General features: G+C 41.2%; 2 protein-coding genes and 1 long non-coding RNA gene across 15 annotated transcripts in view; all 3 read right to left on the minus strand.

Moving 5' to 3' along the window:
• Nucleotides 1-1,936: 1,936 nt before the first annotated feature.
• LOC111473402 lies at nt 1,937-2,581 on the minus strand. The gene is made up of 3 exons (XR_002715667.1): nt 2,544-2,581; nt 2,178-2,270; nt 1,937-2,087 (listed from the first exon to the last, which is right to left on the minus strand). It is a non-coding gene; the product is annotated as an uncharacterized LOC111473402 (long non-coding RNA).
• Nucleotides 2,582-10,343: 7,762 nt separating this feature from the next.
• LOC111473399 (defensin-like protein 5) lies at nt 10,344-10,940 on the minus strand. The gene is made up of 2 exons (XM_023118930.1): nt 10,740-10,940; nt 10,344-10,639 (listed from the first exon to the last, which is right to left on the minus strand). The coding sequence occupies exons 1-2, from the start codon at nt 10,801-10,803 to the stop codon at nt 10,461-10,463; spliced, it is 243 nt and encodes an 80-aa protein (XP_022974698.1). The 5' UTR covers nt 10,804-10,940; the 3' UTR covers nt 10,344-10,460.
• Nucleotides 10,941-18,312: 7,372 nt separating this feature from the next.
• The window catches only part of LOC111473392 (defensin-like protein 5), a 47,064-nt gene continuing 40,827 nt past the window's right edge, over nt 18,313-24,549 (minus strand). For 2 of the 13 annotated variants that reach the window (XR_002715652.1, XR_002715661.1), the window contains 3 exons: nt 20,242-20,314; nt 18,709-18,909; nt 18,313-18,608 (listed from right to left, as the gene is read on the minus strand). Coding sequence is in view for 1 of the 13 variants with exons in the window: in XM_023118925.1 (XP_022974693.1) it covers nt 18,430-18,608; nt 18,709-18,772 (243 nt within the window). In the remaining 12 variants the exon portion in view is untranslated. Of the gene's footprint in view, nt 18,609-18,708; nt 18,910-19,784; nt 19,803-20,017; nt 20,037-20,241; nt 20,315-21,154; nt 21,248-21,520; nt 21,566-24,549 lie in introns of those variants that run through there. The other 11 variants (XR_002715662.1, XM_023118925.1, XR_002715660.1 and 8 more) reach the window with 10 other exon arrangements.

Raw genomic sequence — 24,549 nt, forward strand, 5'->3', positions numbered from 1 at the left:
AGGAAGTTGTTTTATTTTATTCTTGTCTAGTCATGCGGTTAACATTGGTCTAAATTATACTATTATTAAAAGTAACCTATTTCTTAAATACAAATTTAAAGCACGAGCATAACCAACTTAGTATTAATTATCTTTCATAATTGGTATAAAAGGTAGGAATTTAGGTGTACTATTGTTATACCTCTTTTCATATGCGAGAAATTTAAGATGATAAACGCAACGTTTAGCATGTAGTATAACCCGGTTTATAAAATCTTGAACTGGAAAGCTTAAGTTTTATACAGTTTGATTATGGTTTTTGTGATGGTTAAAGATTACCGTTTAATTGGTGGTGTGAAATTCAGTTGTTGATTAGCATAGTCTAAGTCATGAGAATGTTGAACCGTGGGAGGTCTTAAGAGGTTCTTGATTCTTGGCTAAGGTAACTTACTCGCTTCTTGTTCCTTCGTGGCCCTAGACTACTCTTCATGGTAGACCATAAAGGTCACTAGCTCGGTGCATACTTAAATATGTCATCCTGCAAATCTTTTTGGTACCCATAACTTCTCTTCTAGGTGAGGGAAACTTGAGGCCAAACATGACATCCTGCAAAGGAAACATGGTGCAGGTCATCCCACCTAGAAGAGGAATTCTTGGGCCTTAGAAAGCACCGCTTGATGCAAGGTCATAGGTCACTTTGGGCATGGTTAGAGTATTACCTAGCATTCTTGTGTTTTTTAGTTTGGGGACCTTGGTCCCTCGTCCTTGAGTGGTACCTAGCATTCTTCTTACTTGGGTAGTTGTAAAGCTTGTGTGGTGTTGTTCTTGATCCTCAATCTTGTAAGTTTCTAATGTTCATAATTTCTTGGGGCATAAGTTGTAACTTTCATTTGTAATCATATGAACCCATCTTAGCGTAAGTTGTTCTAGAAGATCATAGATTCCTAGGGAGTTCTTTCTACCCATATCCTAACCATATTCTTTTATCAATCTCTCATATCCATAGCACTTCGAGGCGTAACCTAACCTTAATGTTTCGTGAATACATCTTACTTCTATCGTTACATTACATTTAGTGCATCCTTCTCGTATCATATATCAAACATATCATTGAACACATCACACCATAAATATTATCATACAATTCTCATATTATAGCATAACATAAACATAATATAAGCATATTGATTCACAGATAATTCACACATATCAGTATATATGACACGTGCAGAACCACAGGCACGTGTCAACATCAAATATAACCATGCCGATAGTAAGGCCACTTACCTGGTTAACTTAAGTTGTTGTCACGAATATATCCTTAATGAAAGTTCGATTATGTCCTTTGAAATCCGTAAACCTATTTGAGCCCATGACATCAATTTCAAGTTTGAATTCTATAAAATTATTATTTGGGTCTACTCTTATATTTACTTTTTTTTGTATTTAGTTTATGCTTTTTTATTTAGTTTATGTTTTAATTACAGAATCTTCCTTTTTTTTAATGGGTATTTACTCTGTTGCCTTCTAATTTTGTTCTCATGTATTCCAAATTTATAGTGGATCCATATTTCCAAATCTTTCCTTATCTTGGTGTTTCCTTTTGTTCACAAATTTTCTTGGTCATTTTATTTTTAATCTATTCATTTGCTACGGATATAAATTTAATCTAATATTACTAATATAACGTGATTTACTAGAATTCGTATAAATGAGTAACATTTAGTTTCTAACTCAAAACTAAACGATTATAATAATTTAATGAAAATCTAACTATAATTGGCTATGATTTCTTAAAAAAAACTAAAAAGAATAGGATAAAAGAAAACGAAGATTTAATATATACCTTATTGTTCAAATCTATCTTCACTTAAATCTCCCATGAATCTCAACTCCATAAAGGCCATTTTCATTTTTTTTTATAATTATTTTTATTTCTTTATTTCTTTATTTATTTCATTATTTATATATATATATATATATATATATATTTTGGCTATTAGAGCAGAGTTCATCTAGTCGGTTATTTTAACGTTGCCTAATTCCCGAGCATTTTGATCGATTTAGGGCGTTAACTCATGGTTCTTTGAGCTTTTCTTTCATATATCCTAAATTCATATTTGTTTTAGGGTTCATATGGAAATCCAAGCGATTCCTACAAGTATGTCTTAACAAAAAAGTGCAAGGTGGCTACTTACCTCGTTGTCGACGTTCGAGACCTCTGTTCATGATCTTCCGATACCTGAATTACCTTAAATTTTCTTCCACAGACTCCTTATTGTGTCTAGTTTCTGGAACCATAAAGATTTTTCTGAGAACCATTCTGGAAGGGGGTTAAATTTTAGAAAAATCGTGGGGTCGAGTTTTTGGTTGACATGGCCGGTTCAACTGAACCGGCCACGTCATCGTCTTCTTCCTCCAGACGGGAAGAAGACGTGCGTGATCTTTCGCGCCACTGTCTGAAAGTCGCCCTCCCCAGCTCCGATCACGCCGTTTCTCCCCTCGAGTTCTTCATGAAACTTAAAGAGGGTATTACAAGGAAGAGCTATGGATTGATTTCATACCTTTTCGTGGATCGTAGCCTAAGATATTCGCTTCCAAAGTTCGTCCAAAATATAATTTCTCGCTGGAGTAAAAACAAAGGATTTCTTATTGGGTAGCCGATTCTAAGGGTTTTCAAGGCTCGATTTCTTCATGGAACTTCTTCCTTATTCTTTCCTTAAGCTTAAGAAATTGGTTTTGAGGAACATCTTTGAGTGTGGGACCTTAATTTTGAGAAATCACCCTCGGTCTGCAAGTTACATGACACCTCCGATTTTCAATCTCTTAGGTATCTTGTTCTTAGAAGTTTCAGCTCTCTTGATTCCTTCATCAAAGTTAATCATCTTTTTCCTCTTAAGCTAAAGGAATCCTTAATTTGAAGGAAAAAAGGTCATAGATAGGAATTCGACACTTACCCACAATTTGAACATGAAACGAATTTTCTTCAATTGGAAACTTTTCCGAGGTTATTTCTCTTCGTGGTCTTCAATGAAAACATTCCTTGAAGGTGCAAAAACTTATTGAGATCATTCTTGCTCGACGAATTTTGTGTATTCTCTTATTTGAATTTTGAGTTTTCCTTGAAGCTCTTTAATGGCGGATTGGATTGGGGGAATGGTTTCTAGGCACTTTCCGAACCCTATTCCTTCATAGCACTTGTGGGTAATATTGTTTAGAAACTATAGGAACATCGAGGCTACAGTCACCTTCTTGTCGTCAGTACAAGCCGTTGTGGCTTTGAAGTACTGTTCGACATCAAAGATGAAGTTTTCCAACTCTTTGGCATCCCGATTCCCTTTAAAGGCTCTAGGATCTAGGAATCTTAGTTTGTTGGACCCTGTATTAGTTTGTCCAGCCGTGACGTTCTCCACGGCTTTCATGGTCACTTCAATTCGAGTGCCCATGGAGGCCATCCTTTCTTGGATGTCGCCGATTGTTGTTCTGAATTCATCAGCTAATCCATTGAACAAGCTCATCATTGTATTTTGTAGCACGTCGAACTCTTCGCCACGTCTCTCCTTGTGCGTGACAGAGTTATCCAGACTACCAAACGGTTTTTGGGCTGCTCGTAGGAGCAACTCTTTCTTCGAGCGAGTTCACTCGAAACATCAATTCTGCGATTGGCAACCCATCCAGGCGGTTGCCCATTGCGTCGATTTCTACGACTATCTCACTCAATTTGGTCACCCGTGCGACATTTCCTCCTCTATTAGCGTAAGCCGGTCGGCTTGTGCTTTCGGTGTCGACTTTGTTGCCGACATGGTTTCGGTCTTTACTGTGTCACGGAGCTAACAAAGCTCTGATACCACTTGACACAATCGCACTTTTAAAGGCAGCGGACTAGCGATTGTGCGGCACTCACTTTCCAACGACAAGTGAGCTAAGCCAATTTGTTCTTGTGTCGCCTACGGCCAAGCGACGTATGATCGAGCCTCTAGCCTCGGTTTTGAAAGAAGGTTTTAGAAAACGAGGGTAGAGAGAGATTTTAGAAAGAGAGATTTTTGAAAGAGACGTTATATAAGCAAGCAAGAGAGAGATAACAATGGTTTAGCATATATAACCTTGGGTAGGGAGAAGTTGACAACTAGTCATATCCCCGTATAGTACATTCTGAGGCATTTCATGTCTGGCAGGCCTAAACATGATATTTTTTAGGCGTCATACGTCCTAGAACTACAAAAGTAAAAACACTAGAATGAAAAGACATGACAAGGGTTTGGCTTGCCATAGGCATGCGGCCATGGTCAACACGCCCTAAACGAGCATGACCGTGACACTCAGCTCGCACACCCCCGCACGCTCACCCCACACGCCCTCGTGCACTCACCACTCGCACACGCCAAGCCCCATCCTATGCTATGTGCGATACATGTCCTACCAACAGCATATCAAAAGTGTTGGATTTTACCTCCATAAAAAAAACATCACACCCAATGCCTATGAAGCGTGAGTGCACGTATAAAGCCTTGAAGGTTAGCCCCTATAACAATTCATCACACCGAACATCCGTGGAAATTAAGATAAGCAAAAGAAAAAATAGTTAATTGTGAAAGTACATGTGGAGTGGTCGGTTTGTTGTAATTTTTTTCTTGGGAGCTAAGCAACATGAAAGAATGATTCCCACAAAATTTCATATTTTTTTGACAACTCTAGCTATTTTTTCTAATTTCCTATTACTTAATATTTAAAAACTCATTAAAAAAATTGGTTGGTTGAAAAATTATGAAACTTGATTTATAGATCCATTAGAATGTCCCATTAATGAATCAATCGAGTTCATGGAAAAAAACAATCTAAAACTTGAATTATTTGACCGTATGATGGCTCAGAAAAATCGTATCTAGGTGTGGCAGACCAAAAATGCCTCAAAATATACTATATAGGGGGTGACTAGTCTGCATGGGCTGGGCACGGGGGTACCCCCTATATCTTCCGCCACCCCCACGCCCCAAGCACTATGCGCCGCACATGGGCATATGCTTGGGTCGTCGAGGTGGTGGTCGGAGGTCGAGGGCGGTTGACAGCGGTGGTGCGATGGCGGAATGCGCACGGTGGGGCAGTGTCAGAACGTTCCCTTGCGCTCGCCAGCCCCGCCCTTCCCCTCGCGTGCACCCCGCTCGCTTGCCCCTGCGTGCGCTCTCTCACTCCCCTCCCCGCCAGCGTGCGCCCCGCTCGCTTGCCCCTTCGTGCGCTCTCTCACGCCCCTCCCCGCCAACGTGCTCCCGCGCGCACCCCCACCCCACCAGCGTGCTCCCACGCGCGCGCCCCCCAGCCAGCGTGTTCCCGCGCGCGCATGCCCCCCTGCCCCGCCCCGCCCTGCCAGCGTTCTCCAGCGCGCCACGTCCTGGCCCCGCCCGCATTCTACTGTGCGCGCGCCCGTGCCCGCCCATCCATCTCCCATTAATTGTGAAAGTACATGTGGAGTGATCAGTTTGTTGTAATTTTTTTTCTCGGAGCTAAGAAACATGAAAACATGATTCCCACACAATTTCAGATTTTTTTGACAACTCTAGCTATTTTTTTTAATTTCTTATTATTTAATATTTAAAAATTCATTAAAAAAACTAGTTGGTTGAAAAATTATGAAACTTGATTTATAGATCCATTAGAATGTCCAATTCATGAATTTCATGGAAAAAAATATTCTAAAACTTGATATATTTGGCCATATGACGACTCAGAAAAATCGTATCTAGGACTGGCAGACCAAAAATGCCTCAAAATGTACTATATAGGGGGGTGACTAGTCTGCATGGGCTGGGCACGGGGGTACCCCCTATATCTTCCGCCACCCCCACGCCCCAAGCACTATGTGACCCATGTGGGCATATGCTTGGGGTGTGGGGGTGGTGGTTGGCGGACGAGGGCAGTTGATGGCGGTGGTGCGGTGGCGAAACTTGCACGGTGAGGTAGTGTCGGTTGCGCCTTTGGGCGTGCAACATGAGTCTTGTTGAGAATGGAATGTTGCGATGTTGCCTTCTAACTTGGGCTGGCTTGAGGATGGTTGATGGCTGGTACGATGATGAAACATGCAAGGTGGGGTGGAGTGGGTGCCTTTGTGGTGATGCTCGGCCAGCCTTGGGCAAGCCCTATGTTTCGAAGGCGTGTGGTGCCAGAACATGTTCGGCTAGTTGGAATCGGGTGCCTTTGGACGTGCGACATGAGCCTCGTTGAGCACGGAATGTTGCAATGTTGCGTTCTAACTGGGAATCTCAGGTGTTTGGACTGTGGATGGCTGCTGGTACGATGATGAAACATGCAAAGTGGGGTGGAGCTGGGTGCCTTCGGGCGTGCGGCATGATCCTCGTTGAGTGTGGGACGTTGTTGTGGTATGCCTCCCTTCCTTGGGCTAGCCCTATGTTTTGAAGGCTGTGTGGTGGCAGAACATGCTTGGTGGGGCGGTGTCAAATGACTTTGGGCGTGCGACATGAGACTTGTTGAGCATGGAATGTGGCCTTCTAACTTGGGCTGACTTGAGGATGGTTGATGGTTGGTATGACGACAAAGCATGCAAGGTGGGGTGGAGTTGGGTGCCTTCGGGCGTCCAACATGAACCTCGTTGAGCGTGTGACGTTGTGGTGACGCCATTGGGCCATCCTTGGGCCAGCCCCATGTTTTGAAGGTGGTGTGTTGGCAGAACATGCATGGTGGGGCATAAAGGTAGTTTACGTCACTTCAGAATTTGAGGATGTCCAACACATGCGTTGTTGCAAAACCCCAAGAAATTAGAACGTCGTTCAAAATTATGTCTATTCGTAAGATACCCCAAAGAGACAAAAGGTGGTTTGTTTTATGACCTTCAAGAAAATAGAGTGTTTGTATCAACAATTGCTACATTCTTAGAGGAAGACCATGTAAGAAATCATCAACCTCGCAACAAACTAGTATTAAGTGAGATTTCTAAAGAAGCTACTGATAAAACAACAAGAGTTGTTGATCAAGCTGGTCCTTCAACAAGAGTTGTTGATCAAGCTGGTCCTTCAACAAGAGTTGTTGATGAAGCTGACACTTCTGGTCAATCACATCCTTCTCAAGAGTTGAGAATGCCTTGACGTAGTGGGAGGGTTATAACTCAACCCGATCGTTACTTGGGTTTGACAGAAACTCAAGTCATCATACCTGATGATGACATTGAGGATCCATTAACCTATAAACAAGCAATGAATGATAAAGATAGAGATCAGTGGATTAAAGTCATGAATCTTGAAATGGAGTCAATGTACTTCAATTCAGTTTTGAAACTTGCAGATCAACCAGATGGGGTGAAACCTATTGGTTGCAAATGGATCTATAAGAGGAAACGAGATCAAACCGGTAAGGTACAGACCTTTAAAGCTCAACTAGTAGCAAAGGGTTATACCCAAAGAGAGGGGGTGGACTATGAAGAAACCTTCTCTCATGTTGCTATGCTTAAATCGATTAGAATACTCTTGTCTATTGCCACATTTTATGATTATGAAATTTGACAAATAGATGTTAAGACAGCCTTTCTAAACGGAATCTTGAAGAGAGTATCTATATGGCTCAACTAGAGGGGTTCATTGAACAGGATCACGAGCAAAGGGTTTGCAAGCTTAAAAGATCCATTTATGGGTTGAAGCAAGCATCTCGATCCTGGAATATAAAGTTTGATATTGCGATCAAATCTTATGATTTTAAACAGAATGTTGACGAACCTTGTGTTTATAAAAGGATAGTCAACTCTACAGTAGCTTTCCTGGTGTTGTACGTTGACAATATCTTACTCATTGGAAATGATGTGGGATTTCTATTTGACATTAAGCATTGGCTAGCGACACAATTCCAAATGAAAGATTTGGGAGAGGCTCAGTTTGTTCTTGGAATCCAAATTGTTCGGAATCGCAAGAACAAATCACTAGCATTGTCTCAAGCATCGTACATCGACAAAATATTGATTCAATATAAGATGCAGGACTTCAAGAAAGAATTATTACCTTTCAGGCATGAAGTTCATTTATTGAAGAAACAAAGTCCTAAGAAACCTCAAGAAGTTGAGGATATGAGACACATTCCCTATGCATCAGCGGTCGATAGTCTGATGTATGCCATGCTGTGTACCCGGCCCGACGTATGCTATGCTGTGGGAATTGTCAGCAGATATCAATCCAATCTGGGACGTGCTCATTGGACTGTAGTTAAGAATATCCTCAAGTATCTTAGGAGAACGAGGGACTATATGCCAATGTACGGTGCTAAGGATCTGATCCTTAGCACCGTACACTGACTCAGATTTTTAGACCGATGTAAATTCGAGGAAATTGACATCAGGATCTGTCTTCACTATGAACGAAGGAGCAATAATATGGAGAAGCATACAATAAGGTTGCATTGCTTATTCCACCATGGAGGCTGAGTATGTTGCTGCTTGTGAAGTAGCGAAAGAATTTGTATGGCTTAGAAAGTTCTTAACTGATTTGGAAGTCGTTCCAGATATGCATCTTCCCGTCACTCTCTATTGTGATAACAATGGAGCAGTTGCAAATTCAAAAGAACTAAGAAGCCATAAGCGAGGAAAACATATTGAGCGCAAATATAATCTCATAAAGGAGATTGTGCAACGAGAAGATGTGATCGTCACACAAATAGCTTTAGAGAACAACATTGCTGATCCATTTACAAAACCCCTCATGGCTAAAGTGTTTGAATGGCACCTAGTGAGTCTAGGACTACGAGTTATGTAATCTAGGGCAAGTGGGAGAAAAGGCATGAGTATGTGATGACCTAGTTTATTGTATTTATGTCTTTCTCTCTGCTCAATGTTATAAAACCCCACTAGAGTTTTAGTCCAAGTGGAAGTTTGTTGGGTTTTATGTCCTAAAACTCATGATTTGTAAACAAAAACATATTCTATTTTCAATAAAGTTATTATTGTTGTTTATTCAGTAAAGATTGTTATTGAATAAAGTGAACTTTATGATCATTAATCTAAATCCAATAAACTAAGAACACTCTGGCTATAGTATGATTACGTGAACTATATGTAGAGATATAAGAGTTGATCAAGTTCAAGTATATAGTCAAAATGATCTATAGTATAAGGATAAGGCTGAGTACCTTATTCTGGGGAAACTAAGGATGCGACTCACTTTTGTATATGATATAAACAATGTGATCACTTAAATTGTACATGTGGAGACATGTGAGTGGGGGCGTCCTATGCAATGAGTATTGCATAAGATCGAACCATGAGAAAAATCACTCTCACTTTATAATGTCGTTTACTAAAGGTTAGTATTCAAACTCATTAAGTTTTAATACTTAAGAACATTCTAGTTATTTCTATAATTGATGTTCTAAAAGTGCCTAACCCGCGCATGGCCCGTCACCCGCGAATGGCCCGTCACACGCATACGGCCCGAGACCCGCGAGCGATCCGATAACTCGCACCTCGACCCGAGACCCCTGCACACGCGTCGCTCTCTAATTGAACGTGAATGTATGCCATGTATGCTGCTTAGTTTGATGTGATATGTTATGCATGTGACGATATGTGGTTCGTGAATGATTATGGCATGATTGTATGGAATATGTGAATGTAAACAGCATGAATTGTCTGGAATCATAACCCCGATAGGAATATGTATGAAATGTGAATTGAAAATGAGAATGACATGAAGTATGGAACGTGACAGGGGGTTATGATCATTAATGATAAACGTAGAAGTAGGAGGGACCTCATGCATTATGTGTGTTCATGCATCTAGGGGGATACCCTTATCCCATAACGATCGTTGTCCTGCCATTGGATGTACGCATCCTTACCCTTGTGATGGGATAGGGGTATCCCCCAAATGCATGAACACAACCATCAAATTTTTAGGTTGGGTTAGATTCTTGTGTTTATTTGTTAAAATTTAATTCATAAAGAAAACTATTTATTTATTTTCAAATATTTAATTAAGTTTTACAACTTAGTTTCAATATATATTTCTTAAAATAACGGTTAAAAATAATTAGGAGGGTTTAAGAATAAACAATAAAAAAATAAATACAAATTAAATATATATACTGAATTAAATTTTAAAACGGTTGAGTTCCAAATTTGTAGAGAGATCGGGTGAAAGAAACAAATATGAGATGAGTGTAAACAGTTTTTTTTTTCTTTTCTAAAAATTATTAAATGATTTCTTTAAAAAAATAAAAAATTAAATGATTAAGAAATGCCTAATCAATATGACAATGCATAGTTGAATGGAAGAACCAAGAAGGAATAAGGAATCAGGAAGCTTTGAACCTGATTGCATCAATTTACGCAACTAACGAAGCTTGTGATTCTATCAATTTGAACTTGCGAGTTGAGATAAAAATTATAAAATGGAAGAAGGAAGCTTTGATTAGTAAACATGTTGTGCAATTCAGTAGAATTGGAGTCGCTTATTACATTCAGATAGCAACAACTGTGGTGAATTACAAACCCATTAAAGCATGGACTCAGCACATTGCTTCGTACAAGTGCATTTATCACCCGAGCAAAATCCGTCATCCCACTTCTCAAAAGAAATGCAAAGTTCAGCACATGTTGCTGCAATGCACGGTCCTATAAATGCATCGCTGTGCTTATAGCATGTCCGCCCCTCTGTCTGCACCACCATCCATCCTGCAATAGTAACACAAACTTATTCATACAAACAAAAACCTTCTTTTTAATACTATCTGTCAATCTAAATCAACATGGAGAAGGAGGAAGGATCAAGTACCAGAAGTAAGGGCTAGGAAGATGAACACCACAATTTTGAGATTTCTCAAGCTTTGTCCCGCCATTCTTTTCTTCTCTTATTCCTTGCTACAATGGAATGTTTGTTTCTTCTCTTATTCCTTGCTACAATGGAATGTTTGGATATCAGTTCCCCATTTTATATCTGTGAAACGCCTCATCTTTGTAACGTCTTCTTGATTTCCTTGCGATTTCAAGGAAAGAATAATCACGTTTTGTAACGTCTATACTGGCCGTTCTTGATTTAAAAGGAAGTTGTTTTATTTTATTCTTGTCTAGTCATGCGGTTAACATTGGTCTAAGTTATACTATTATTAAAAGTAACCTATTTCTTAAATACAAATTTAAAGCAGGAGCATAACCAACTTAGTATTAATTATCTTTCATAATCTGTATAAAAGGTAGGAATTTAGGTGTACTATTGTTATACCTCTTTTCATATGCGAGAAATTTAAGATGATAAACGCAACGATTAGCATGTAGTATAACCCCGGTTTATAAAATCTTGAATTGGAAAGCTTAAGTTTTATACTGTTTGATTATGGTTTTTGTGATGGTTAAAGATTACCGTTTAATTGGTGCCGTTTAATTGGTGGTGTGAAATTCAGTTGTTGATATATTCCGTGCATTGAAATGATAAAGATTGCCGATATCAAAAATAGTTTCGAGGATGTGGATTTAGAACCTCGCCTGTTTCCTTGTCGTATTAATTTATAATAAAGTTCTTTCCACATTTTTATTTTTTAATATTTTAGTCTCAATTATACAAATATCTAAATATTTTAATTAGTTTTTTATTATGTCAATTATTTTTTAACTGTATTGGAAAAAATTTGATGACATGAAAAATCTAACATTTGTATGTTTGGATTGGATTATAAAATTATTCAAATTGGGTTGAGTTGAAATAAATCATAAATTGAATTGATTTATGAATATTAGTCCAACTAAACCCATCTAAATTTAATTTAGTTTTAAAATATATATTTTTGCTTAAAATATAAAAATATACTTATTTTATTTTTGTTTAATTTCATACCATCTAAATACCTATTCTCAAGGCTTCATGGATGTTATAGGAAAAGTAATGATTCTACGTGTTAAGTGTTGATGATTAGACATGCTCCAATGCAAGGCCATCTAAAATGCATGCGTGAGTTGGGGTGGTGTGGGTTTGGGTGTTAGTGAGAATGATGCATGGGTGGGTGGGAGCATGGCTTGGGCGGTCGTGTGCCCGCTAAGGCCTATGGTCGGCAATCATGGGGCGCCAGTGCTCGCCCCCACGTGCGTGCGCCAAGCCCCACGTCGCAGCAACGCCCCTATCGCCCTTGCGCGCACATCATGCCCACTAACACCTACCCAACGCAAGCACAACTAACAAGTTCATGCTCACACCCCTGTCTACATGCCCACTCCAAAGGCACGTATGCTAGCCACAAAACCCTTTCATAGGTTAACCTCTATGAAAAATCAAAGACATCCAAGACCCTTGGAGGTTAACTCGCACTCCACTCACCCGCCACCGCACACCCTGCACGCCCACCGCGCGCTCCCCCCGCAGTCACCCCGCACACCCCCGCGCGCTCACTGACACAATCGCACTTTTAAAGGCAGCGGACTAGCGATTGTGCGGCACTCACTTTCCAACGACAAGTGAGCTAAGCCAATTTGTTCTTGCGTCGCCTACGGCCAAGCGACGTATGATCGAGCCTCTAGCCTCGGTTTTGAAAGAAGGTTTTAGAAAACGAGGGTAGAGAGAGATTTTTGAAAGAGACGTTATATAAGCAAGCAAGAGAGAGATAGCAATGACTTAGCATATATAACCTTGAGTAGGGAGAAGTTGACAACTAGTCATATCCCCCTATAGTACATTCTGAGGCATTTCATGTCTGGCAGGCCTAGACATGATATTTTTGAGGCGTCATACGCCCTAGAACTATAAAAGTAAAAACACTAGAATGAAAAGACATGACAAGGGTTTGGCTTGCCATGGGCATGCGGCCATGGGCAACACGCCCTAGACGAGCATGACCTGACATCCTCCCCCACTTAATTGGTTGACGTCCCTATCAACCGACTACTTTCAAACGTTGCGATGTGGGTGGCGGCGGAGTTCAGATCTTCGGCGCGTTCTCAGTTGGTTTTCTCTGTATGGAGATTCTTCCATTTGACAAGGAATTCACGAATCGTCCGTACAGGTCTTCCTATCTTCCTAACCCTGTCGGCGAGGATCTCCTCTACTTCTTTTGTTTCTTTTTTCCGCAGATCGATGCTCGGTCTTGTGATTTCATTTTGTTGGTCGTCGTCTGGGTCAGGGTAGTATGGCTTCAAGTTGCTCACATGAATTACTAGGTGGATTTTCATCCATGCGGGTAGTGCAACTCGGTAGGAGGTAGTCCCGATCTTTGTAGGACTTCAACCGGGCCTTCATATTTTCGAACTAGTCTCTGGTCCTTTCGGCTGCGAAATCTGATCTGTTCTGGTTTCAGCTTGATGAGGACTTGATCTCCTACTCGGAATTGAAGGGGGCGACGCTTCTTGTCTGCCCACTTTTTCATATGCTTGGAAGCCTTCTCTAAATATGTCCGGGCTATATCTGTTGTCTGCTTCCATTCTCTTGTGAAGTTGTGAGCTTGAGGGTTTTTTCCTGCATAAGGATGATCAATAATATAAGGTAAGGCCGGTTGTCATCCACTTACAATTTTAAAGGGACTCTTTCCCATAGACGAGCTGGTTTGACAATTAAAGCAAAATTGGGCGACATCTAATAGTTGTATCCAGTTCTTCTGGCGAGCGTCGACGAAGTGACGTAAGTATTCTTCGAGCAAGCAATTGAACCATTCTTTCTTCTATCGGTCTGAGGGTGGTAACTCGAGGAGATGTTTAAGGTTGTTCCCAAGAAGGCGAATAACTCGGTCCAGAATGTCCCAATGAATCTGCCATCCCTATCACTGATGATGCTCGACGGAATGCCCCATAACTTTACAAGTGTTTGAAAAATAGTTGAGCTATGAATTCGACCGAGCATAATTTGGGAGTGGGGATGAACGTCGCATATTTTGAGAATCGGTCTACGATAACCAAGATAGCGTCATATTCCCCAACTTTTGGGAGGTGTGTTATGAAGTCCAGAGATACACTTTCCCAGGGTCTTGTCAGCACAGGTAGAGGTTCCAAGAGTCCTGAGACTTTGGCTTTCTTGACTTTGTCCTGTTGACAGATGAGGCACGTCTTGGTGTATTCCATGATGTCGTCTCGCATGTTTGGCCATAAGTACCCTTTTTTTATTAGGGCGTATGTTCTTTGCCACCTAGGGTGTCCGGCCCATAAGGTATCATGACATTCCTGAATGAGCTTCTTCCTCAGTTCTCCCGTTCTTGGGACATACAATCTGTTTCCTTTTGTCATCAGAAGGTCTCCCTCAACCCAAAACTGTCGTATTTTCCCAGCTTTAGATAGTTTGACGACGGCTTTGGCCGATGGGTCTTTATGTAAATGTTCCTTGATGATGTCGCGCATCGATCCATCAATCTTACTTGAGTGAATATGGGCTAACATGCACAGGGCCGCATGTTCGCCCTTCCGATTCAGTGCGTCGGCTACTTGATTACTCTTTCCTGCTTTGTGTTCGAACTTGAAGTCGAATTCGACCAACGACTCCTGCCACCGGGCTTGTTTTGCCGTCAATTTTGGTTGAACAAAGAAGTGGCAAATGGCGCTGTTATTCGTCTTCACTATGAAGTGTGATCCCAAGAGATACTGTCTCCAGACTCGAAGGCAATGGACTACTGCCAACATTTCTTTCTCGGAGATAGTGTATCTACATTCGGCGTCATTGAGCTTTCGACTTTCGTAAGCGATGGGGTGGCCTTCCTGAATAAGGACCCCACCTAGGGCAAAGTCGGAAGCATTTGTTTCTATTTCAAATGGCTTTGTAACATCTACCAATCCGAGGACAGGACCCCTCGTCATGGTTGTTTTTAGATCTTCAATGGCAATTTGACAATCATTTGACCACGACCAAGGGTGGTCTTTCTTCAACAGCTCTGTCAATGGGGTGGCTCGTCGTGAAAACCCTTCGACGAACTGCCTATAGTAGTTGGCTAATCCTAAGAAGGACCGCACATCGGATACGGAAGTAGGAACCTTCCATTCTTGGATAGCTTTTATCTTATCGCTATCCATACTAATCTGTCCACATTTGATGACATGTCCGAGGAAGTTGATGCATGTTTGTGCGAATGCACATTTCTCTTTCTTGACATACAGTTGGTTTTGTTGTAGCTTGTCGAACACCAGCTTCAAGTGCACTTTGTGTTCCTCTAGGGTTGTGCTGTAAACCACTATGTCGTCGAGGTATACTATGACAAATTGATCCAAGTATTCGTAGAAAACTTAGTTCATCAACGTGCAGAAAGTAGCTGGGGCGCTTGTCAAGCTAAAGGGCATTACTAGGAATTCGAAGGCCCCATATCTTGTTACACAAGTCGTCTTGGGCTCGTCCCCTTCGGCAATACGTACTTGGTAATACCCTGATCGTAAGTCCAACTTCATGAAGTACTTGGCCCCGTGAAGTTGGTCGAACAAGTCAGATATTATCGACAGTGGATATTTGTTGCATACCGTCACCTTGTTTAAGGCTCTATAGTCTATGCACAGACGCAACGTCCCATCCTTCTTCTTCTGGAACAGTACGGGGGCTCCGTAGGGTGCCTTTGCCGGGCGGATGAAGCCCGCCTTCAGCAACTCATCCAGTTGTTTCCTTAATTCGGCTAGCTCGGGCGGAGCCAACCGGTATGCGTTCTTCGCTGGCGGTTTAACCCCGGAGATGAGCTTGATTTCGTGATCAATGCCTCGACGAGGTGGTAATGTTTAGGGTAAGCTCTCTGGCATTATGTCAGCATAGCTGTTTAGTACCTCCTTGATTTCATTTGGGACAGTTTCTTCGGTTGTCGCTACTTCCATCAATGGTATGGCCATAAATGTAGGTTCCTCTCGTGCGAGTCCCCTTTTCAATTGTATGGTCGAGATCATTCGAAGATTACATGGTTGCTTGATGCTTGCAGGTATTACTGTGGGGTTGCGGTCGGTGATCACTAAGCATTTTGCCAGCAGCATTGGGATAACTTTGTGTTCTAGGAGGAACTCCATCCCAAGTACCACGTCAAAGTCGTCCATGAGAGCTACGACAAGATCTAGCTCTCCTGTCCAATCCCCAATTTTGAAGGGGACTCTTTTGGAAACTCCCACAATAGGCAAGGCCTCAGAATTGACAGCTTTCATTTTCCCCAGGTCCTTTCCTATAGTGAGTCCCAATCTTCGGGCTTCTTGATCGGCAATGAAGTTGTGGGTCGCTCCTGAATCTATCAGAGTGCTCCTGCTCGGTCAAGAATTTATTGTCGCATCTACGAACATGGGCACTTTCTCTACTATCTCCTTCGGTTCGACCTTCCGTTGGAGGGCTGACAAGAATTTAAGCGCGCCCATTCGGGGATTGTCTTGATCTTTCTTCGTGTCAAGCATAGTCTCAACCCTTGCGTCATTGCTCTCTTGAATGGACACTTGGAGCGCAGTGAGAGAAGCCTGATGAGGACAGTAAGATACTTCGTGGGGACCTTTACACAACATGCATTGTAAAGGCGTCGTCGGGTGGTTCCTTTGACGGTAAGGTCCTCGAGATGTCCCCGCTTGGTTGTTCTGAGGAGGTCTATTCGTCCATCCGCTTGGTCTGTCTTTACCTCCGTTCGGTCTGTTGAGGCTTCCATTTCGATGACCTGGTGGTTTGTATGTCTTGCCCCCAGTGTTTGGGGCTGGTGTCATTCTTCTTTGGGATCCCGCTTCGTTCCCATAGTCTAGGAGTCTCTTGGCACAGGTCATTGCGGCAGCTAGGGTTTGGACCTTGTTCTCGTGTAGCTTTGTTTTGGCCCACGGCTGTAACCCATTTATAAAGAAGAACACCTTGTCCTTCCCTGATGTAACTCTGATATCTAGCATCAGGGTTGAGAACTGTCTGACATGGTCTCGTATGCCTCTAGTATGTTTCAGGGCTACTAGTTTTTCCATTGCTATATGTCCTGTGTTTTCGGGGAGGAACTGGTCCCTCAACTCTTTCTTAAGGTCCTCCCATGAGTCAATGGTGCACAATCCATCCACGATGTCTTGCACCTTCGTACGCCACCAAAGTTTGGCGTCGTCTATGAGATACATCGAGGCTACGGTCACCTTCTTGTCGTCAATACAAGCCGTTGTGGCTTTGAAGTACTGTTCAACATCAAAGATGAAGTTTTCCAACTCTTTGGCGTCCTGATTCCCTTTAAAGGCTCTAGGATATGGGAATCTTAGTTTGTTGGACCCTGTATTAGTTTGCCCAGCCGTGACGTTCTCCACGGCTTTCATGGTCACTTCAATTCGAGTGCCCATGGAGGTCATCCTTTAAAGGCTCTAGAAAAATCACTCTCACTTTATAATGTCGTTTACTAAAGGTTAGTATTCAAACTCATTAAGTTTTAATACTTATGAACATTCTAGTTATTTCTATAATTGATGTTCTAAAAGTGCCTAACCCGCACATGGCCCGTCACCCGCGAATGGCCCGTCACACGCATACGGCCCGAGACCCGCGAGCGATCCGATAACTCGCACCTCGACCCGAGACCCCTGCACACGCGTCGCTCTCTAATTGAACGTGAATGTATGCCATGTATGCTGCTTAGTTTGATGTGATATGTTATGCATGTGACGATATGTGGTTCGTGAATGATTATGGCATGATTGTATGGAATATGTGAATGTAAACAGCATGAATTGTCTGGAATCATAACCCCGATAGGAATATGTATGAAATGTGAATTGAAAATGAGAATGACATGAAGTATGGAACGTGACAGGGGGTTATGATCATTAATGATAAACGTAGAAGTAGGAGGGACCTCATGCATTATGTGTGTTCATGCATCTAGGGGGATACCCTTATCCCATAACGATCGTTGTCCTGCCATTGGATGTACGCATCCTTACCCTTGTGATGGGATAGGGGTATCCCCCAAATGCATGAACACAACCATCAAATTTTTAGGTTGGGTTAGATTCTTGTGTTTATTTGTTAAAATTTAATTCATAAAGAAAACTATTTATTTATTTTCAAATATTTAATTAAGTTTTACAACTTAGTTTCAATATATATTTCTTAAAATAACGGTTAAAAATAATTAGGAGGGTTTAAGAATAAACAATAAAAAAATAAATACAAATTAAATATATATACTGAATTAAATTTTAAAACGGTTGAGTTCTAAATTTGTAGAGAGATCGGGTGAAAGAAACAAATATGAGATGAGTGTAAACAGTTTTTTTTTTCTTTTCTAAAAATTATTAAATGATTTCTTTAAAAAAATAAAAAATTAAATGATTAAGAAATGCCTAATCAATATGACAATGCATAGTTGAATGGAAGAACCAAGAAGGAATAAGGAATCAGGAAGCTTTGAACCTGATTGCATCAATTTACGCAACTAACGAAGCTTGTGATTCTATCAATTTGAACTTGCGAGTTGAGATAAAAATTATAAAATGGAAGAAGGAAGCTTTGATTAGTAAACATGTTGTGCAATTCAGTAGAATTGGAGTCGCTTATTACATTCAGATAGCAACAACTGTGGTGAATTACAAACCCATTAAAGCATGGACTCAGCACATTGCTTCGTACAAGTGCATTTATCACCCGAGCAAAATCCGTCATCCCACTTCTCAAAAGAAATGCAAAGTTCAGCACATGTTGCTGCAATGCACGGTCCTATAAATGCATCGCTGTGCTTATAGCATGTCCGCCCCTCTGTCTGCACCACCATCCATCCTGCAATAGTAACACAAACTTATTCATACAAACAAAAACCTTCTTTTTAATACTATCTGTCAATCTAAATCAACATGGAGAAGGAGGAAGGATCAAGTACCAGAAGTAAGGGCTAGGAAGATGAACACCACAATTTTGAGACTTCTCAAGCTTTGTCCCGCCATTCTTTTCTTCTCTTATTCCTTGCTACAATGGAATGTTTGTTTCTTCTCTTATTCCTTGCTACAATGGAATGTTTGGATATCAGTTCCCCATTTTATATCTGTGAAACGCCTCATCTTTGTAACGTCTTCTTGATTTCCTTGCGATTTCAAGGAAAGAATAATCACGTTTTGTAACGTCTGTACTGGCCGTTCTTGATTTAAAAGGAAGTTGTTTTATTTTATTCTTGTCTAGTCATGCGGTTAACATTGGTCTAAATTATACTATTATTAAAAGTAACCTATTTCTTAAATACAAATTTAAAGCAGGAGCATAACCAACTTAGTATTAATTATCTTTCATAATCTGTATAAAAGGTAGGAATTTAGGTGTACTATTGTTATACCTCTTTTCATATGCGAGAAATTTAAGATGATAAACGCAACGATTAGCATGTAGTATAACCCCGGTTTATAAAATCTTGAATTGGAAAGCTTAAGTTTTATACTGTTTGATTATGGTTTTTGTGATGGTTAAAGATTACCGTTTAATTGGTGGTGTGAAATTCAGTTGTTGATTAGCATAGTCTAAGTCATGAGAATGTTGAACCGTGGGAGGTCTTAAGAGGTTCTTGATTCTTGGCTAAGGTAACTTACTCGCTTCTTGTTCCTTCGTGGCCCTAGACTACTCTTCATGGTAGACCATAAAGGTCATTAGCTCGGTGCATACTTAAATATGTCATCCTGCAAATCTTTTTGGTACCCATAACTTCTCTTCTAGGTGAGGGAAACTTGAGGCCAAACATGACATCCTGCAAAGGAAACATGGTGCAGGTCATCCCACCTAGAAGAGGAATTCTTGGGCCTTAGAAAGCACCGCTTGATGCAAGGTCATAGGTCACTTTGGGCATGGTTAGAGTATTACCTAGCATTCTTGTGTTTTTTAGTTTGGGGACCTTGGTCCCTCGTCCTTGAGTGGTACCTAGCATTCTTCTTACTTGGGTAGTTGTAAAGCTTGTGTGGTGTTGTTCTTGATCCTCAATCTTGTAAGTTTCTAATGTTCATAATTTCTTGGGGCATAAGTTGTAACTTTCATTTGTAATCATATGAACCCATCTTAGCGTAAGTTGTTCTAGAAGGTCATAGATTCTTAGGGAGTTCTTTCTACCCATATCCTAACCATATTCTTTTATCAATCTCTCATATCCATAGCACTTCGAGGCGTAACCTAACCATAATGTTTCGTGAATACATCTTACTTCTATCGTTACATTACATTTAGTGCATCCTTCTCGTATCATATATCAAACATATCATTAAACACATCACACCATAAATATTATCATACAATTCACATATTATAGCATAACATAAACATAATATAAGCATATTGATTCACAGATAATTCACACATATCAGTATATATGACACGTGCATAACCACAGGCACATGTGAACATCAAATATAACCATGCCGATAGTAAGGCCGCTTACCTGGTTAACTTAAGTTGTTGTCACGAATATATCCTTAATGAAAGTTCGATTATGTCCTTTGAAATCAGTAAACCTATTTGAGCCCATGACATCAATTTCAAGTTTGAATACTATAAAATTATTACTTGGGTCTACTCTTATATTTACTTTTTTCTGTATTTAGTTTATGCTTTTTTATTTAGTTTATGTTTTAATTACAAAATCTTCCTTTTTTTTTTAATGGGTATTTACTCTGTTGCCTTCTAATTTTGTTCTCATGTATTCCAAATTTACAGTGGATCCCTATTTCCAAATCTTTCCTTATCTTGGTGTTTCCTTTTGTTCACAAATTTTTTGGTCATTTTATTTTTAATCTATTCATTTGCTACGGATATAAATTTAATCTAATATTACTAATATAACTGATTTACTAGAATTCGTATAAATGACTAACATTTAGTTTCTAACTCAAAACTAAACGATTATAATAATTTAATGAAAATCTAACTATAATTGGCTATGATTTCTTAAAAAAAACTAAAAAGAATAGGATAAAAGAAAACGAAGATTTAATATATACCTTATTGTTCAAATCTATCTTCACTTAAATCTCCCATGAATCTCAACTCCATAAAGGCCATTTTCATTTTTTTTTATAATTATTTTTATTTCTTTATTTCTTTATTTATTTCATTATTTATATATATATATATATATATATATATATTTTGGCTATTAGAGCAGAGTTCATCTAGTCGGTTATTTTAACGTTGCCTAATTCCCGAGCATTTTGATCGATTTAGGGCGTTAACTCATGGTTCTTTGAGCTTTTCTTTCATATATCCTAAATTCATATTTGTTTTAGGGTTCATATGGAAATCCAAGCGATTCCTACAAGTATGTCTTAACAAAAAAGTGCAAGGTGGCTACTTACCTCGTTGTCGACGTTCGGGACCTCTGTTCATGATCTTCCGATACCTGAATTACCTTAAATTTTCTTCCACAGACTCCTTATTGTGTCTAGTTTCTGGAACCATAAAGATTTTTCTGAGAACCATTCTAGAAGGGGGTTAAATTTTAGAAAAATCGTGGGGTCGAGTTTTTGGTTGACATGGCCGGTTCAACTGAACCGGCCACGTCATCGTCTTCTTCCTCCAGACGGGAAGAAGACGTGCGTGATCTTTCGCGCCACTGTCTGAAAGTCGCCCTCCCCAGCTCCGATCACGCCGTTTCTCCCCTCGAGTTCTTCATGAAACTTAAAGAGGGTATTACAAGGAAGAGCTATGGATTGATTTCATACCTTTTCGTGGATCGTAGCCTAAGATATTCGCTTCCAAAGTTCGTCCAAAATATAATTTCTCGCTGGAGTAAAAACAAAGGATTTCTTATTGGGTAGCCGATTCTAAGGGTTTTCAAGGCTCGATTTCTTCATGGAACTTCTTCCTTATTCTTTCCTCAAGCTTAAGAAATTGGTTTCGAGGAACATCTTTGAGTGTGGGACCTTAATTTTGAGAAATCACCCTCGGTCTGCAAGTTACATGACACCTCCGATTTTCAATCTCTTAGGTATCTTGTTCTTAGACGTTTCAGCTCTTGATTCCTTCATCAAAGTTACTCATCTTTTTCCTCTTAAGCTAAAGGAATCCTTAATTTGAAGGAAAAGAGGTCATAGAAAGGAATTCGACACTTACCCACAATTTGAACATGAAACGAATTTTCTTCAATTGGAAACTTTTCCGAGGTTATTTCTCTTCGTGGTCTTCAATGAAAACATTCCTTGAAGGTGCAAAAACTTATTGAGATCATTCTTGCTCGACGAATTTTGTGTATTCTCTTATTTGAATTTTGAGTTTTCCTTGAAGCTCTTTAATGGCGGATTGGATTGGGGGAATGGTTTCTAGGCACTTTCCGAACCCTATTCCTTCATAGCACTTGTGGGTAATATTGTTTAGAAACTATAGGAACATCGAGGCTACAGTCACCTTCTTGTCGTCAGTACAAGCCGTTGTGGCTTTGAAGTACTGTTCGACATCAAAGATGAAGTTTTCCAACTCTTTGGCATCCCGATTCCCTTTAAAGGCTCTTGGATCTAGGAATCTTAGTTTGTTGGACCCTGTATTAGTTTGTCCAGCCGTGACGTTCTCCACGGCTTTCATGGTCACTTCAATTCGAGTGCCCATGGAGGCCATCCTTTCTTGGATGTCGCCGATTGTTGTTCTGAATTCATCAGCTAATCCATTGAACAAGCTCATCATTGTATTTTGTAGCACGTCGAACTCTTCGCCACGTCTCTCCTTGTGCGTGACAGAGCTATCCAGACTACCAAACGATTTTTGGGCTGCTCGTAGGAGCAACTCTTTCTTCGAGCGAGGTCACTCGAAACATTAATTCTGCGATTGGCAACCCATCCAGGCGGTTGCCCATTGCGTCGATTTCTACGACTTTCTCACTCAATTTGGTCACCCGTGCGACATTTCCTCCTCTATTAGCGTAAGCCGGTCGGCTTGTGCTTTGGATGTCGACTTTGTTGCCGACATGGTTTCGGTCTTTACTGTGTCACGGAGCTAACAAAGCTCTGATACCACTCGACACAATCGCACTTTTAAAGGCAGCGGACTAGCGATTGTGCGGCACTCACTTTCCAACGACAAGTGAGCTAAGCCAATTTGTTCTTGCGTCGCCTACGGCCAAGTGACGTATGATCGAGCCTCTAGCCTCGGTTTTGAAAGAAGGTTTTAGAAAACGAGGGTAGAGAGAGATTTTAGAAAGAGAGATTTTTGAAAGAGACGTTATATAAGCAAGCAAGAGAGAGATAACAATGGTTTAGCATATATAACCTTGGGTAGGGAGAAGTTGACAACTAGTCATATCCCCGTATAGTACATTCTGAGGCATTTCATGTCTGGCAGGCCTAGACATGATATTTTTGAGGCGTCATACGCCCTAGAACTACAAAAGTAAAAACACTAGAATGAAAAGACATGACAAGGGTTTGGCTTGCCATAGGCATGCGGCCATGGGCAACACGCCCTAAACGAGCATGACCGTGACACTCAGCTCGCACACCCCCGCACGCTCACCCCGCACGCCCTCGTGCACTCACCACTCGCACACGCCAAGCCCCATCCTATGCTATGTGCGATACATGTCCTACCAACAGCATATCAAAAGTGTTGGATTTTACCTCCATAAAAAAAACATCACACCCAATGCCTATGAAGCGTGAGTGCACGTATAAAGCCTTGAAGGTTAGCCCCTATAACAATTCATCACACCGAACATCCGTGGAAATTAAGATAAGCAAAAGAAAAAATAGTTAATTGTGAAAGTACATGTGGAGTGGTCGGTTTGTTGTAATTTTTTTCTTGGGAGCTAAGCAACATGAAAGAATGATTCCCACAAAATTTCATATTTTTTTGACAACTCTAGCTATTTTTTCTAATTTCCTATTACTTAATATTTAAAAACTCATTAAAAAAATTGGTTGGTTGAAAAATTATGAAACTTGATTTATAGATCCATTAGAATGTCTCATTAATGAATCAATCGAGTTCATGGAAAAAAACAATCTAAAACTTGAATTATTTGACCGTATGATGGCTTAGAAAAATCGTATCTAGGCCTGGCAGACCAAAAATGCCTCAAAATATACTATATAGGGGGTGACTAGTCTGCATGGGCTGGGCACGGGGGTACCCCCTATATCTTCCGCCACCCCCACGCCCTAAGCACTATGCGCCGCACATGGGCATATGCTTGGGTCGTCGAGGTGGTGGTCGGAGGTCGAGGGCGGTTGACAGCGGTGGTGCGATGGCGGAATGCGCACGGTGGGGCAGTGTCAGAACGTTCCCTTGCGCTCGCCAGCCCCGCCCTTCCCCTCGCGTGCTGCGCACGGTGGGGCAGTGTCAGAACGTTCCCTTGCGCTCGCCAGCCCCGCCCTTCCCCTCGCGTGCGCCCCGCTCGCTTGCCCCTGCGTGCGCTCTCTCACGCCCCTCCCCGCCAGCGTGCGCCCCGCTCGCTTGCCCCTGCGTGCGCTCTCTCATGCCCCTCCCCGCCAACGTGCTCCCGCGCGCACCCCCCACCCCACCAGCGTGCTCCCACGCGCGCGCCCCCCAGCCAGCGTGTTCCCGCGCGCGCATGCCCCCCTGCCCCGCCCCGCCCTGCCAGCGTTCTCCAGCGCGCCACGTCCTGGCCCCGCCCGCATTCTACTGTGCGCGCGCCCGTGCCCGCCCATCCATCTCCCATTAATTGTGAAAGTACATGTGGAGTGATCAGTTTGTTGTAATTTTTTTTCTCGGAGCTAAGAAACATGAAAACATGATTCCCACA

The sequence above is a fragment of the Cucurbita maxima genome, unplaced genomic scaffold, assembly GCF_002738345.1.
Source record: "Cucurbita maxima cultivar Rimu unplaced genomic scaffold, Cmax_1.0 Cma_Scf00119, whole genome shotgun sequence".
Taxonomy (NCBI): Eukaryota; Viridiplantae; Streptophyta; class Magnoliopsida; order Cucurbitales; family Cucurbitaceae; genus Cucurbita; species Cucurbita maxima.